At 37.6% G+C, this 16,266-nt stretch overlaps 1 protein-coding gene across 4 annotated transcripts in view; it reads left to right on the top strand.

Annotated features, from left to right (window-relative positions):
• The window catches only part of PHYHIPL (phytanoyl-CoA 2-hydroxylase interacting protein like), a 54,657-nt gene that overhangs the window by 29,702 nt on the left and 8,689 nt on the right, over positions 1-16,266 (top strand). For 2 of the 4 annotated variants that reach the window (XM_056494962.1, XM_056494960.1), the window contains exon 2: positions 12,494-12,690. In XM_056494962.1, the coding sequence (XP_056350937.1) occupies positions 12,526-12,690 (165 nt within the window). In that variant the 5' untranslated portion in view covers positions 12,494-12,525. Of the gene's footprint in view, positions 1-6,521; positions 6,668-6,695; positions 6,716-12,493; positions 12,691-16,266 lie in introns of those variants that run through there. The other 2 variants (XM_056494961.1, XM_056494963.1) reach the window with 2 other exon arrangements.

Raw genomic sequence — 16,266 nt, 5'->3', positions numbered from 1 at the left:
TCAGCAGAGAAGATTTGGTTAGAATTCATTGTAGCATTTGTAACTGAATCAGTTTTCACAGTGGTGTTTGTAATTCAGTCATTAGTCAGTTTTGTTTTATTGCTCTCAGAGTGTTCTTGTTTTATTTCTGCTTGAATGAACAAGGTGTTTTGCATGGATGTTTCCAAAAGCAATGATTAGCTGTACTGTTTTCATAACCTAACAAGTGTTTCTCTGAGTCTTGACAGGTGTAGCTGCTGCCAAAAATGGAAGCCTTAAAACTTGTTTGGTGTTGCTCTTTCATTCCTGCAGAGTGACAGAAAGCATTATCAGGGCTGCACTCTTAGTTCCAAGTGTGGATTGGAGTCTGGAGTTTATTTCTTCGATACTGGAGAAAGTCATTCCCAGCTGGCAGCTCTAGGAGAAGCACAGTTGAATGAATTGCCCTATTAAGCTTTGTAAATCCAAGCACTCTTGTTATTAGAATTCTTCGGTTTGCAATGATCAGAAGCATCCCATAAATTTCTTTCCTGAGCTGTTCCATTGGCTTCACTAAGACTTTGTGTAAAAACCCGTTTGCATTCATAATGTGGCATGATTAAGATCTTAAAAGTGCTATATTTTTCTAGTCTTTGGTGTGTGTGTTCTATCTTACTTCATACAGATAGGCATCTCATTTGGAGGTTTTCTCTATAAATTGCTGTTTGTCTGGATTTAATATGTTTTTTTTTTAAGACAGATTGATATATTTGTTGATATATTTGACCTGTATTTATAATCTGCATTTAACTTTTGGCTAGAAAAAACATTTTTTAAAGATTATTCTGAGCATTTTTTTACAGTTCACTTCTATGTGTACTCATAGTTGAAAACATTTGGACTTCAAAATAAGCAGGATAAAAAGTTGTTAAAAGGCTCTTTCAGTCTTGGCCAGCTGTAGGTTCTAGTGTACAAATATCTGTGGAGTGAGTCATGCTGTGTTGTTGTTCTTTTAATGCAACTTATGTAAAGGGAAATCACATGTGAGTTTATATAAAGGAAGAGATAAAATTAAAAACAGGACATGCAGCAGATTGTATTTTTTTTAAAGTTCAATAAGTTATATTTATAACTTTATATATTTATATTTATAAGTTTAATAAGTTTTAATAAGCTACTAAGTTCCACCTTCCATATGATGATATAAGGTAATACTACTCACTTACACTTTCATGATGAACTTTGTACTGGTAATTTAATGTAAATGTTGAGTAGTATGTGACTCAGAGCATTAATGTTTCTGATTAACTTCTAGCCTTCATACTTACAGTGTAATTCCAAGACATATCTCTAATCACAGGAACTGAAAATCCCCTCAAGCTGCTCACTGATTCCAGGATACCACCAGGAAGTTATGTCTCTCTTGTGTGGAACATACTGGAATTTTAGTGTTACTTGTACTCTGACGGTACAGCTACCACCTTACTCTTCATGAAAGGACAGTTTTGGGCAGTAAGATTTCTCATGCCATTTATTGTGATTGTCTCAGCTCTGCCCATGTGTAAGAGTTGCTTTCTTTCCCCTGTAGATGGAGGCATCTGAAACTCTGGGTAGCTCAAGAAATGGTTTCCTATGTCTGTGAACAGCTCTGTGCCATGCTTTGGAACCCTGACACAAATAATACGTCACTTCTGTTCTTCTCTTTGTCACTGTTTAGGTAGCATGGAGTTCTTAAATCACACTTGATATCCAGGAATCTGAGTAGAGCAGCCTTTCTAGAGCATGAGAGTTTAATTTCAGGTTTTGTGACACATCAGGTAGCCAGGTGGCCCAGCATGACTTGTGTGGAAGGAACATATCTAGTACTCTGTGCTTTCTCATAACTGGACAAATGCAGAGAAGACAAAACCACAATCTCCATGTATAGTGATTCTCCTTTTTCTATTTTGGTATATTCTGTAATGCTCAACTGGTTTCTGTGTTGCTTCTTTGAGCAGACCATCAGGGAACCCCCTAGGCTGCCTGGTGGGACTGTCAGCCCTAGTGCAAGTGTGCAGTGCTGGAGATGGAAGCCAGAGAGGGAAACTAAATCATTCAGTGTATCTCAGTATGCTTATTAAATTAGCTTATATAGTAGGGAGTGGGAACTGGAAAGTATTCCTTGAGATGCTTTTAAATGCTCTAAATCCTAAAAATAAAAAACAAATCTAAATATGAATTCTTTTTAAGTACCATACCCAAGGGGACTTGTTTGGCATTGTGAATTTGCAGAAGGTTGTACAGCTATTCCTCTACAGCTAATCAGTTTTTGTCTTGTCATGATCATGATTGATGCCATTGTTGCAGTCCAATGGCTGTTGATAGCCTGCATAATAAGACTACAGAAAAATTTGTAATGGGAACTATTGTAAGTATCCGACTGAGCTGCACTTTTTTTAAAAATCAATTTCAGAGTTATTGAGGACCATGGATTTGAATCTGATGTTTTCAGAATTGTTGTAGGTTTCTTTTAAGTTAATTGCATCAAAACTTTGCTTTGAATTTTCTCCTCTTTATGAGACAATTTTCATTAGATAACCTATGGGAGAGTTCTGTCATAAATGCCATCAGGACAGGAAGCTGATGAGCTACAGCTGAGACTTTTAATAAATATGCACAGTCAGTATGCTATACTGTATCTCAGTGAGGGGTGAATTCCAATGTGGTGACGACTCTGCTGAAAGATTTCTTTTGACTAGAATATTCATAACTGTGTCATCTTTATATTCTAGTAACAGTGGAAAGCTTGACCTCATTGTAGCCTTCCTCTTGATAAGGAGTGTTTAGCAGGATCCTCTCATTTCTGCATGCTTGCCTCCCTGAAAGAAACTGGCACCAACCTAAGTTATCTGTGAACTCTTTGCTCTTGAGGTTCAAAAGTTAGGAACAGTCAACCAGTGGCAGACCTACATCTAAAGGCCTTGACAATGTTTGGTTTCCCTAGGAAACCAGCTAAAAATGAAACAAAACAGAACAACTCCTGCCAAAAAAATATAAAAAAGAAAAAAAAAATACTCTCAAAACCCCTATATCCTTTATTTGTCAGGGCCTGAGACAAAGTCTGAAACAGGCATACAATTCTGAAATGTGCATACAATTTAAATGCAAAATAAGACAGTGCAAGTTACAAAGTAGAATTTCCTGAACTACTGTGAATATGTAATACATTTAAAATCACAGCTTAAAAGCACAAACTGGTGTAAAGCAGAGCCAAATCCCATTCCTTACAAGAGATGTGTGTGAAAAGCACGCAGCAATTGCCAGTGCGCTGAAGTAAAGAAATGCTCATTCATGCTGCAGACTGCCAGGGTATCCAGAGAGTTACAAAAGCCCACTCATGCTGAGCACCCTACTTTCTCAAGGAATATGCTTAGTAAAACTGTGTTTTCCAGCCTTGAGTTCTCTCTGCTGCCCTTCAAGTGACAAGTTTTGCCTTTCTGTCTGGGCTTCCCTTTGTGGAAAGGAAGTGGATTTTAAATTTAAAAATCCTTTTGTGATCAAGGCACTTGCAGTTTCATGCAAGCTGGCAGGTCACATTAAAGCTCATGTGAATACAAGGCTGCCTCATCTTGCTAGATTTGAACTCACATGACTTAACTTGAAGCAGAGAACACGTTTTTGGTTTAGATGAAAACACAGCTGCAATAAATTGCACAAGTTGTTGCCAGTCAAAGAATGAAGTAAACCAATATAAATGAGATTAATAGTAATAAACTAAAATGGAAGTGTTTGTGTCTCTCCTTTGTTTAGTGACATGTGGAAGCACAAATCATGAAAGGACACTCACTTTTCTAATACACAGTTGATATTAAAAGCAGCGGAAAACTAAGGGCAATGCTTTGCCTCAATTACACTGTTAGGTGAAGCAATTAGGCCAGTGACCCAGAGCAGTGTAACTTGTATCAGAATCTCGCCCCAAGCAACTAGTCAGGGGTCATACAGTCAGTGCCTTCATCTATGAGATCTGTTTTCCTTTGTTGTTAGTCCTGAAGACACAGGCAGTTCCATAGTCTCAGACGCAGCTGTACGTTTTATTCACCAGAAGAGACAAACTTCATGCCATTAAAAGCTTTGTATCCCTTCCTGCTCCAAAATCTGCTCCTTTAGGAATCAACTGAAAAATTTTACTCCCAGTTTTCAGCAAAACAGCACTGGGATATCACCCTTACAAAAATATACAGCAAAATAGGCCTGAGTGCAGTCTGAAGCATGATCAGAACTTCACACTGGATAGATAATAATAGAGACCTGATAACACAGACTTCTGCTAAATGAATTAAGTGCTAAATGTGATAGATTGGTCTGGGAGACATTTATAGTAGTTTCTGACATGCTTTCCAAGTCTGGAATTCTGTATAACTGGAGGCAAGCATTATACTCAAATCCTAGTTGTATATGTAAAGGCTGAAAAGTTGATTTTAATTTTTAAGTGGCTTTTAATTAAACAAGATGGTGGTTTAGAGCATTTTACATCCCTTGTTACGTTGTTTCCCTTTCAGCACCTGAGAAATGCACATTTTAATTAAACTGTGTTTTTCAAATGTATCGTGTAGCCAGCACATCCTGAGAAGAGCCACTTACCGCCCATGTACTGCGGCTTGCTGCTCTGAACAAAATGGGAGCCTTTAATTAGAGATAAATACTGTGGCAGCTTAGTTTTTGTGGGCTGCAATAATGGCCTTTTTGATTTCAAGAAGACAGAATTGCCCTTGCCTGTCTCTGATGGCGGACCCGTGAAAACCAACGGTTTGCCAGCGGGAGGTTTTGTTGGTTTTTTTGGCCATTTTGCAACTCTCCTTTCACAGAAGGTCACAGAGGAAACTTGTTTAGCTTTACATGACAAGGTACAGGAAGAAATGAAGCCGTGTTTAGTAAAAGTATTCTGAGAACTTTGGAGGGAACGGGTGTAAATTGTTTTGCATGCAGGAGTGGACAGGATGAGGAGCAAGATGCTGATGGATGGTGGTGACATTTGTGGTCAGTCTCAGTTTATCTGGCCAATTTAGTTTGTTTGGTTTTGGTATTCATGGTTCATAAAAGGAGGTCCCAGCACTTCTTAGCTCTTTGTCCAGGGATTTGGTCAGTCCTTAGAGCATGGTAGGGCAAATGGATCTCAACAGATCTCCGTATCTCAGATACAGGAGAGAGTAGACATAGTAACATGGATGGAAGTTTAATCTTCTAGCTTAAGTGGTTTTTCAGTCTTAAAGTTTTTCATGCACCTGCATGACTATTTAGAGCCTTTCAGTTGCATATTTTCATCTGAAAATAAAAGTTCTCCTTTTTCATATTTTTTCCATTTATTTTTAACACAGTGAAAAGTAAATTTTGTGTGAAGCCCTGTGCGTTTAGCTTAGCATATTACTGTGTTAACACTCCTCAACTTGTAATAAAATTGCAAAAAGAAAAGAGGAAAAATTCAATAATAACATCCCAACCTTGTGGGACACCAAGTACTTTATAAAGGCATAGAGACATTCAGTTTTCTTACAAATATTCTTCAAAAAATATCTAATAGGAGTAAGGGGAACTCTAAAAAAGGGAATTATATCAACAGGGACTTGTATCTATTTCCATTTCTGTACTCAGTCTAGCAGTTTGGCTGCTATCAACATTTTGAAAATGTGGTTTCATTTTGAATGAGTAAGGTATAAATATTAAATACTTCCAAGATATCAGGATATCAAATAAGAATTACATCTTAGTGAAAGGTCAGCCCTGCCAATTTAGCCACTGATCTGATTTGCAGTTGGGGTTTGTGTTATGCTTTGGGTTTGTGAAATTTGTGTACATAATTGCACATCATGTTTCAGAAGTTCTTGAGTAACTCGGCTTAAATTCCATTGATTTTGGTAAGACTTTTCCAAATCATTTAGGTATTTCTGAAGATATTACTAATAGTTACTTAAATTTTTGTTTCAAGTAAGGATAGTCAAAAAACAAAGGAAGAATTGGTGCTGATTTAGACTATTTGGCTGATGACAACAGAGGACAATGTATAGTGATATATCTGAATTTTCTGTATGGTAATAGCAAGAGAGGAAACAATTCTTTTGAGGAATTAGTTTAATGATGCAATTAAATGCACCATTTATTTTAAATTAATTACAGTTATTAAATAATTTACCTATAATTGCAGTTAGTGAGTTATAAATTTATCCACATTCAAGCTTAAATGGTCCTGAGATATTTGATCCTATCAGTACTTTCAGAAAAAATATTTTGGGGATAAATGATGTATTTGACACAGAAATTCAGAGAAATTATTCTTGAAAAGTTTATCCCTTTTAAAGTATCAGTCTGAAGAATATTTCTGAGTCAGTGACATGCAGATTTCTTTGCTAAGGAGTTCAGAAATTTGCTACAGTATAAAACGTACTTTTTATCCCAATGTTATTTTCTTTTTTCTCCGGCAGAAATCTTGCAAATTGCTGTTGCATCATGATAATCAGTCAAATTGACAAATGCAATTTAGGAAATTATTATAAAGGGTAACTCCAGCTAGCTCTTAGCTTCTGTGACCTCCCTCTCTAGTCTCTGAAGAGAAGTAGATTCCTCCAGGGCAAAGTTAAATGTGAGAGCTAACTGTAGGTACTCAGATTATCCCATCTAGGAAACTGCCTCTCTTCACTGAATGCAGAGTGAGCCTGAGAAGACTCACTGCCCAAAGGTGATTTTTTTTTTTGTCATTCTTTTTGTCTTTCTTAGCATAATAAAAGTAAATAAAGGTTTTTGTATTTGTATATGTATTTTGTGTACATCATATGAAACTTATACCTAAACATCATTTCAAATCATTGACAGAAAATCTTTATGAGAGTGGCCTTTGCTTTTGGATTAACAGATGCATATTTCGTATCGAGATTATTCCAGTTGTAATTAAAGATATCTATGGTCTTATCACAGGAGTGAATATTGTTGGTTCTTTTCTTGCTACTGTTTCTGCTGTCATATTTAAGAAATATTTGGGGTTTATCATTAACTTAGAAGGAATACATATGGCTCAACAAACCTACTGCCAAGAATCTAGTATCTATGCCAAAATTTATATTCCACAGAAATATTATAATGTGACTATTTAATTTCTGCTTACTAATTATAGTAACCTTCTCTGTAAAGATACACTTAATTTCCTATTGAACATAATGTTGTATTCAATGCCTGCTGAGAGGAGGAGCTGTGAACCAAAGTCCTTGAGTTCTGATAGCAAAACCATGTTCTGAAATCTAGCACTGTACCTGTTTGCTGCTGCTAGCTGTCAGGTTTGCCAGGAGTGTGTTGTGTATTCCTGCTGGTGTTAGTGGAACACACACGTTTGAGGAAAAGAAGCCCCTGAAGTCCAGTGTGCTTTTGTTCAAGGGCAAATGCTCGTCTGGGCCGGGTCGGTGCTGCAGCCCGTGGTCCAGCTCGCAGCCCGTGCTGAATGGTGCCCCGCTGCTGTGCTGCCCCTCCGGCCGGGAGAACCGGGAGAGCCTGCAGAGGCTTCGGGCACCTGCTGGCAGCAGGCACTGAGAGCCCAGGCTTGGACGGAGCAGGACCTGCTCGCTGGGAGCTGGGATCTGCACATCTCTCACTGCCAGTGGCGGGAGTGAGAGACTGGGCTGCTGCTGAGCTGAATCACAGCACCACTTGTAGAGTACATTCATCTTCCATGTGAGAAGGAGAAAGAATCAAGTCCTTTGTAAGGGCCCGAGACAAATTTTTCAGTACAGAAACCAGGCAACTCAGAGCTTTGTTTATGTGGGCACTCTTTGGGAGGCATTCTCAGCTAAAGAAGATGACTGTAATGAAGAGTTCAGTTGTGTTCTCTTTGGCTTGCCTGTGGAATATTCCTGCTGAAGCCAATGTCCTAGATTAGCAGGAAAGAGATAAATTAAGCTGTTAAAACCAAGTCATAAGAGAATCTGAATGTATATGCACATTTCAAAAATGTGCAGATACACTTTATAGTTGAGTAATGCTTTATTTTTGAAACTATTTTAAAAAAAATATTGGACATGGTGCACATTTCTTACTAGAAAGTGCACTGCAGTAGTATCAGACAATGGGGAGGAAATGAGGATAAGGTTTAGAGGAGTTTATCCCTCTAACAGGATTTCTATGGTCAGGCATTCTCTCTTTATCTAATTTAGGAATTAGTTTTACAAGGATACTTATTTAGAAAATATTCCTAAATGTGCTTATATAAGTATAAAAATCTCTGTTGGGAGGTAGTTTACCAGAATTCTGGGGGAGAGAGATATACTTAAGAGTCAGAGACTCTTCACTCATTTTTTTGCACAAGAAAAGAGGCACAAGCAAAACATAAACATTACTTCTGTGGTTATGGATAAAAAATTGAACTTTGAAATAGAATAGCTATCCTAAAGAAGTGCACTTACATAACAAATAACAGCCTTGATTTAATAATAATTTGAATGTTGTTGCATTTGTATTTCCTGTATGTGATTTCACTGTCTCTCTTGAGCAAGGTGTTGTCATGGGCATTGAAATATTGGTATTCAGGTTAATTATTTGCGTGGTGAGGACATATTGTCCTGGGTCTGTAAAACAATTCCATATAACCAGCAGTTGGGCAGGGAGCCATTCATTAAAGAGCACAGGGGAAAAACGTGAGATTGTATTTTTGCTTAGTTATATTTAAAGTAGCAGCTAATATATAATTTCCTGGCACTTCCTTTTCATTTTTGATGGTTATACAGAGTGAAGTTTTCTCCCTTCTGTTGAATTTTTGAGGAAATTAAATACCTTCTCAGTAAACTGGACTATTCAGTCTCAATTACAGCACATAAATATTGCCAGTCTTTATCAGATTTCTGTAATTACAATATTTTACTTGTATAGATCTGATATATAACCTATCAGCTGAATAATCAAGACAAGAAAAGGTGAAAACTTTTGTATCTCAGAAGGTGTAAGGGTTTCTCTGTTCATGTTATGAGAGTTCCTGTTTGTAAATGAGTTGTTCTTAGTTGTTAGCATTCACATCTAATAAGAGGATTTCTTATGTCATGGTACCTGTGTGCTCTTAAGACATTGATCCCCACTTATCAAATATTTCTACTTCAAAATACCATAGCTAATATCTTCCATTGTATACAAAATGTTAACTTGAGAAAACCCCATTCTGATTTCCCCAGTGCATGCATTTTAAAATCTGAATAAGGTGAGATTTTTTTTTTTTTTTAAATGTGGTTCATATTATAACATTCTCTTTGGCCTTTAGTGTATTTATTACATGTGCTGCTGGCATGTATGTATGTATCTATCTATATCTATATCTATATCTATATCTATATCTATATCTATATCTATATCTATATCTATATCTATATCTATATCTATATCATCTATATCTATATCTATCAACCTGATCTTTCAGAGTCTTAGAAATTGCTTCTCATCCTCTTCTACACATACTTTGATTTTCAGATATCTTCCCAGAATGTATTAAGAATCTAGAATTAGCTTTTAATTTTGTGCTTTGTGAGTACAGTCTTGCCTTGCTTATTTCTGGCTCATGATCCTGAGTCACATCCCATCACATTCCTAGGTTTTCATGAAGCTGACATCTCACAGAAGTAACTGCAGGAGTTAATGTCTTGTGTGTATTCCCAGAGACATTACACCCAGCATTTGGTGCACCCTCTTCTGCATGACAGCAGCCCTGATGAGTGAAATTACATCAGTGTAGGGGAATATTGTGGTGACACAGAAGTGGTGTCACCATGGTTCCACTGACTTTCCTCTGAGTCACTGGTAGTGAGATATCACAAGGGCTTCCCCATGCTTTTGTCTTTCCAAATTCATTCAGTGGCTTCTGGATGTCTCACCCACCATAAAAAAATTGCAGCAACCTAGAGGCTGCTTTGAGGTGCTTGAGCACAGACAGAGATGGTTTGGGTGAGCAGAACAATCACTGCTGAATCCGAGATTTCTTTTTTGTAGCAAACTTCAGTCCTGGGAAAAAGGCCAGTGTTAGAGGTGGAGGTTCTTCAAGAGCTTGGCATATTAGGTGTGCTTAGTTTTCTTTGTTGTCTTTGTACTTCTCCTAAAATATGTGTGTTTTATCACCTAGTTTTCTATCTAGCCACCACCCTACCCCTAACCCCAGCACCATGGGTTTCCAGATCACCAAGATGTAGGAGTAGCAATTTTGGGGCCCTGCCAGGATGGCCTTGGCATGCCTTTTCCAGCCCCAGTTTTCCTCAAACTGTAGGCTCTTTGACTCTTTCAGCCCTAACCCTAAAAATTACCTGGAGATCTTCTGCTTGACATTTACTTAAAGCAATTTACTCACTTCGAAAGCAAAGAAATTTAAAGGAATGGGAATGCAGATATCTGAAGGTGTGTGCCACATATTAACACCAAGAAACACACAGAAAATTATACCTATTTCCAGAAGCATTTTTGTTCTTTGCCACTGATGTTCTCGAAAATGTTTCACTTGGTTACTTTTTCAATGGCCATTACTGCTTTGCACATGTCCTGAGGCTTAAACCACTTTGGTTGGTTGTAACACAGCTCACGCCCTGGGTATGGAATACAGAAGCTCATTTTTAGGCAAATAATTTGCACATTAAAATATTGTGGGTTTATGGCTTGGATTTCCTGGCTGCATGTCTGTTCAGGATGTTATACAGGGGTTCTCAGTCTGTCCAGCTCTCCAGCTCTGAGAACTTCAGCAGCCATGCTTCATCTTCTACTTAAACACAGAGCCTCGCTCTTGGAAGAGCCGATCATACCAAGTCTTTTCAGTGTACCTGCCAGAGCTTTCAGTCATCTTTCAAATACAAATTGCTTGCAAAAGAAAGCAGTGCCATTTTCTCCCTGCTGGCTTTCTGAAATGTCATGTTGGGAAAAGCACTTACCGCGTCTTTCATATGAAGAGAAAGCTTTCAGTAATGACTGGTATTTCTGAGTCTGTTGCAACCAGTGCAGCTGTTGAAAATGTCATTGTGTATGACACAAATAAGGGGGCATTTTGAGCAAGACCATGCACTGACTGATTTTGGTATTAGTTGAAAAAGCAGAAGAAGAAAAAAAAAGCAATAGAATTTTTGAAGAATAAACAACCTTTTGGATGTAAATGCATAAAATAAAACAAAAATAGAAAAGTAGTTTTATTAGGTCTTGAAGTCATCAGTAAAAATACATTATTCACAATACTAGCTGGTGATCTATGAGTTTTGCAGACTCTGATTGAATTTCATGTATCTATGAGCAGAATTTTGAACAATCAGGCCAACAGTAATATTCCTGCATTGAAGTGCTGGAATAATTCTTTGGCAGAGTATGTTGAGAGGCTGACATGTCCCTAATGTTTTCCAAATAAAATTTTAACTTTTATTACTGCCCAAACACCCCTGAGTTATGTTTTTTTTAACATTTGTTACCAGTTATGATGAAAGTATAAATACTATATTTTTCTATAGTTAGATGTGACTATGATACTTCTACAGTGCATTGCCTTGCCTCCCTGCATGAGGTTCCCATCTTCCTCATCTGGCCAGAATTTGGGAGCTTTGTTCCCTTTCTTATGGATACATTAGCTTTTTGTTTTCTCTTGTGGTTCTGTCTGTCCTTATCTATGTTCAGTTTTCATTTATTTTCTGTTCTGTTTTGTTACTTCTTCTCTTACATCATTTAGATTTTTTCCTTTTTTACGCAGTATTTTTTCTTAGCTTTCTGTTTTGGTTTTTTTTTTTTATTTGTTCACTTATGACTTGTGTCTTATGTAAGTGCAAGAACACCTAACGTTTCTGAGTTCTAATGTTCACGGAATGCTGAACTATAAAGCTGCCTTGGGAACTAAGGAGAGACCTAAATTTAGAACCAACGATTCTTTTTGGGGTCAATGGTCATTTGTTCACCTCCCATATGTATTTAGAAAAGAACCTCCCAAGAAAACTGCAGCTGTGAAACCAAAAAGGATAAAGAATAGTAAATGACGTTTGTGTGTCCCTTTTGCTGTAGCTCATCAAAGTGTTAATTGCATCATTTCAAAGGAGTTGCTGTTTTATATATGTGTATGTGCATGTACATCCACCATCTATAAACCTTGCAGAGATTGGCTGTGCTTCATGCTTGAAAAATGGTTGAAGGATACTTATGATTTCTGCTTGTATTTATGTCACTGACAGATAGAGCCATTACGTTAACTGTGGACATTGCTGGATTCTTAACAGAAAGCATTTGATAGCCTCAGATGGTTTGTCCTGGCAGCCTGCAAACACACAGTGTTGATGCCAGCCACTCTGCGCACTCTGCCACTCTGTGCACCTTGTTGTTAGTGCTTATTCACCCCAGGAATTTCGTCCCTTTCCAGTGTTTTCCACCCCTGACATCCAGACTTGCATAACTGTACCCCACTGGCACCTGAGACTCCCTCTGAGCCTTAGTGAAACGCTGTTCAGGGATGTGCTTGTACTGGAGCACACAAAACAGTGATCAAACCTGTCCTTCACCGAATGAATCGTGCTTATTTTCTATGCAGGGAACAAATCACAAGATAGTGGGATTGCAGAGATGGAGGAGCTTCCAGTCCCACACAACATCAAAATAAGCAACATCACGTGTGATTCCTTCAAGATTTCTTGGGACATGGATTCTAAATCCAAGGATCGCATTACTCATTACTTCATCGATCTCAACAAGAAAGAAAACAAGAATTCCAACAAATTCAAACACAAGGTAATTTTCATTTAAAAATCAAGGCACAAATTCTTGTTTTTAAACATATGAATCTCTATTTTATTAACCTTTCAAAGCCAGGCCGTGGGAAACAGGAATGAGATACCCAGCAAAGGTGGGTTTTGATTAATCTAATGGAATTACGGTTTACTCAAAGTACCTTTCCTGTCTCCAGCCTATGTGCATGTACACATAAATACATTTGTTTTACAAAGAACTGCACATTACCCTTTCTGTTTCAGTTGGAAGTACTTTTGGAACCTCTACAATGTAGTGCAAGACTGCCATTTTACTCCTGACTAGTTCTTTATCATTATTTACAAAATGTGTGTATTCTTTGTCAGTCCTTGTTCAGTGACAGACTCCTGAGACCAACACATGTCGTTTCAACAGAAGAGCCACAAATTCTAATGCGCTTCAGGAAGGCTTCCAGCAATTTTAGTTTGCAGCATTCAGCACTGTGACCTGAATATTCATCTGGCCTCTTTCCTCAAGCCTCTGGTGCAGGAACATATTGAAGGCATTGCAGGATTTGTACTTATCAAATCCAGTGAAATTTGCTTTGACCTCAGAACAGCTGAAATACTGATGGCTAGAGAAACATGGAATGCAATAGAACATTCTTCAAATTTAAAAATAATGATGGCATTATCTAAAAGATAAGGTTTGCCAAGGCACAAATAACCCTCCAAACAAATGTAAGGGCTGTAATTATCTCAACACCTAAATAACTGTTGGTTTCTAAGCCCGTGGGATAAACAGAAAATATTCCCACCAATTTCTCTGAGGCTGTTTATTGTGAGACTATTTTCCATAAGATTTCTGTTAATGGCAGGTGTATAATTTTCTTATTTGACCTTTTCTCTTGTTTTTTTGGTTGGAAGTAACATATGCATTAGGAGTAATGAAAAATCACTTACTACTGCTTGAAATTGAGAATTTTACATGTTTGGCCAGAATGCTGCTGTTGCTAGGAGCCAGTATGTGAAGTATGACTAAACCTAATGTTATAATAGATATGCATTGTGCCTCATTTTTAATTGTAATAGCAAATAAAGTAGGGGACTTTTGCTTTTTTTTGGCTCTTACTAATTTTGGACTGACAGCCTTTGAATTAAAATTCCCATTTTACAGTGCAGGAGCAAGGATACTCTCTAAAGTGGGATGGATTCTTTCTTATATCATTTGTTTTAAATTCTACATGTCTTTTCATTCATGTGCAAACTGGTGTATACTTGGAACATTTGTTTGTGTGAAAAGTAGAGCTATCCTAGTACAACAAACACCACACACACTTCAGAATCTTTATCATAGTGCTGAGATTAGACTTAAAATGGAGAGGGGGAAAAGGATATTGGTAGTATAATAAAAATAAGGTATTAGATTTATTTTGTGTTTAGCAGCAATTTTGTTTTTAATGTGCAGTATTGTTTAGTCAAGGGACAAAGGTAATTGGTTTTGTAAGAATGAGAGACTATAATCTATCAATTAAAATTATTGATATTTTGGATGTCTTGTTGGAATTAAGTAAAAATTATTTGCTATTAGTTTTGTTAGTGACTTGGTTAAGATTTTTTTTTGTGTAATTTTTTGATGGTTTTATTACCAAGCCTGAATGACAAATATCCAGAGAGCAGAGAGCAGACAATAATAAAGCACAGACTTAATACTCCAACTCTGTGCTAGAGCGCTTGGGTGTTTGCTTTCATGCATCTTTAGTACTAAGCAATTTTTAACACACTTTCTAGAATGAACTTTGGTTGATAATTGAAGTGCTCAGATTCCAAATGTGTAACCCGGGTGTATTTCAAGACAAGCATCCTTCCTCCCTCTAAGGTCGGCCATGGGAGTTTCGCAGCTGAACTCTGCAGGCGCAGCACTCCTGGCTGAATCCTCACAGCAGGGAACTGACTTTAGTCCTACCCATCTGCTGACTTCTTAACAAAGCTTTTGCATAAAGGAGAGGGATAGCACTTCCCTTTCTCCTAGTAGAGTTTTTTTTTCAAAGGGAAAAGAGTGAGCCCTGCTGCCTAGATATACAAAAGAGGATTGGGATTTACTCCTAGGAGTCATCCAGCACCCTGAAGCCACCTGTGCAAGGAGATTCATCCTTATTTACCTTACACGTAGTGTAAAGCACTACCAGTGCCAATCTCTCTCACAGGTGATAGCACAAAGGATCAGCTCATCTTCTAACTTTATTAACATTAAGTTATCAGTTTGCTCAGATGGATGTAAGTTACTTGGGACATAGACTTAACCTGATAGATCCACGCTGTACCTCAGGAAAGGGATCTGTTTGTTTTCTTGTGTACCTGGGAGACCATCCATGAATGATTCATCCTTCCTGTTGGTACTGTTTCTGTTAGTAAATACATAAAGTATACTCAGCATACTTAGGGTACATAAAGTTCTATAATTTTTGACTACTGTCATCATCTCTGTGATGGAGAAGGTTTGTATGGTAGTGGTATGCAAAGACTAGAATTGTAATAAGATTTTGTCTTCCTTTCAATTCATTTTTCATACCTCCTCACTTTTCTAAAATATGGAAATATGATTACTCCCATGTAATAAGAAAAATACTCAAATATTTAGCAAAACTGTGACTAGAATCTGGGTGTGCTGAGTTCCCACAATGCATCCTATGAGACGACCTGGCAAAGAGAAGGGTAACATGAAATGGGAAAGAGTTGAATATTAAAAGCTGCCTTTTTTCCCAAAAAGGAGAGTGGAGTGACTCATACATCTTGCTCAAAGCTTCTGGGCTGTTCTTAGAAATTATTGCCATCTAGGTACCTTTAGAGTTGTCTGGTGGGTGCTGGTAGTAAATCAGCCACCTGCCAGTCTAGAATCCTGGCACTCCTTGAGCTGGCATAGTACCTGCTTTGCACTTGTTTGGTGGCTCAGACAGAAATGGGAGATGAAAGGGAGAACTGGAGAATGCCCAGAGGAACCTCAATGAGAACATTTGAACATTTCCTTTGCATTGTGGCCTTAAAAAAAAAAAAAAAAAAAAAAAAAAAAAAAAAAAAAAAAAAAAAAAAAAAAAGTGGTGTTTGCTTAGAAAAAACCAGCAGATTAGAGTTGTGAGAAGCATTACATCTGCCTCTTCTCTCCAGCTGTGCAAGACATAAACTCCTCAGTTTAATGTGGTAGTCTGCCCCTTTCTTTTTACCTTTTATTTTTTTTGTAGTCTCCTCCTTTTTTGGTTAAAAGAGGTTGCTGATGCACAGCTGGAAGGTAAAGTTTTGACACCTGGGGGCAACAAGGCTTTTAATGTTACATGAAAACTGACAAAATCATTGGGGGAAAAGCCACCACCGGGCACGAGCACAAAGATCTGACCCAGGTGGAAGCTGTTTTTACTATAACCCAAGAGGAGGTGACAGGAAGACCAATGATGTTAACTGTGCACCTGCTGACTGCATTAGCAGTAGCAGACTCAGTTCAGTGGGATATCTTTTGGGGTGGTAGCTATAAATGTCATTTGGTGGTCTTTTTTTTTTTTTTTTTCTTTGTAATTTTTCTCTAGATATTTTTAATTTTAGCACGCCCAACTGTCTCCTTTTCAGA

Source organism: Oenanthe melanoleuca, chromosome 6 (assembly GCF_029582105.1).
Source record: "Oenanthe melanoleuca isolate GR-GAL-2019-014 chromosome 6, OMel1.0, whole genome shotgun sequence".
Lineage (NCBI taxonomy): Eukaryota > Metazoa > Chordata > Aves > Passeriformes > Muscicapidae > Oenanthe > Oenanthe melanoleuca.
Note: the sequence above shows the minus strand (reverse complement) of the source record. Positions and strands in the feature narration are given on the sequence as shown.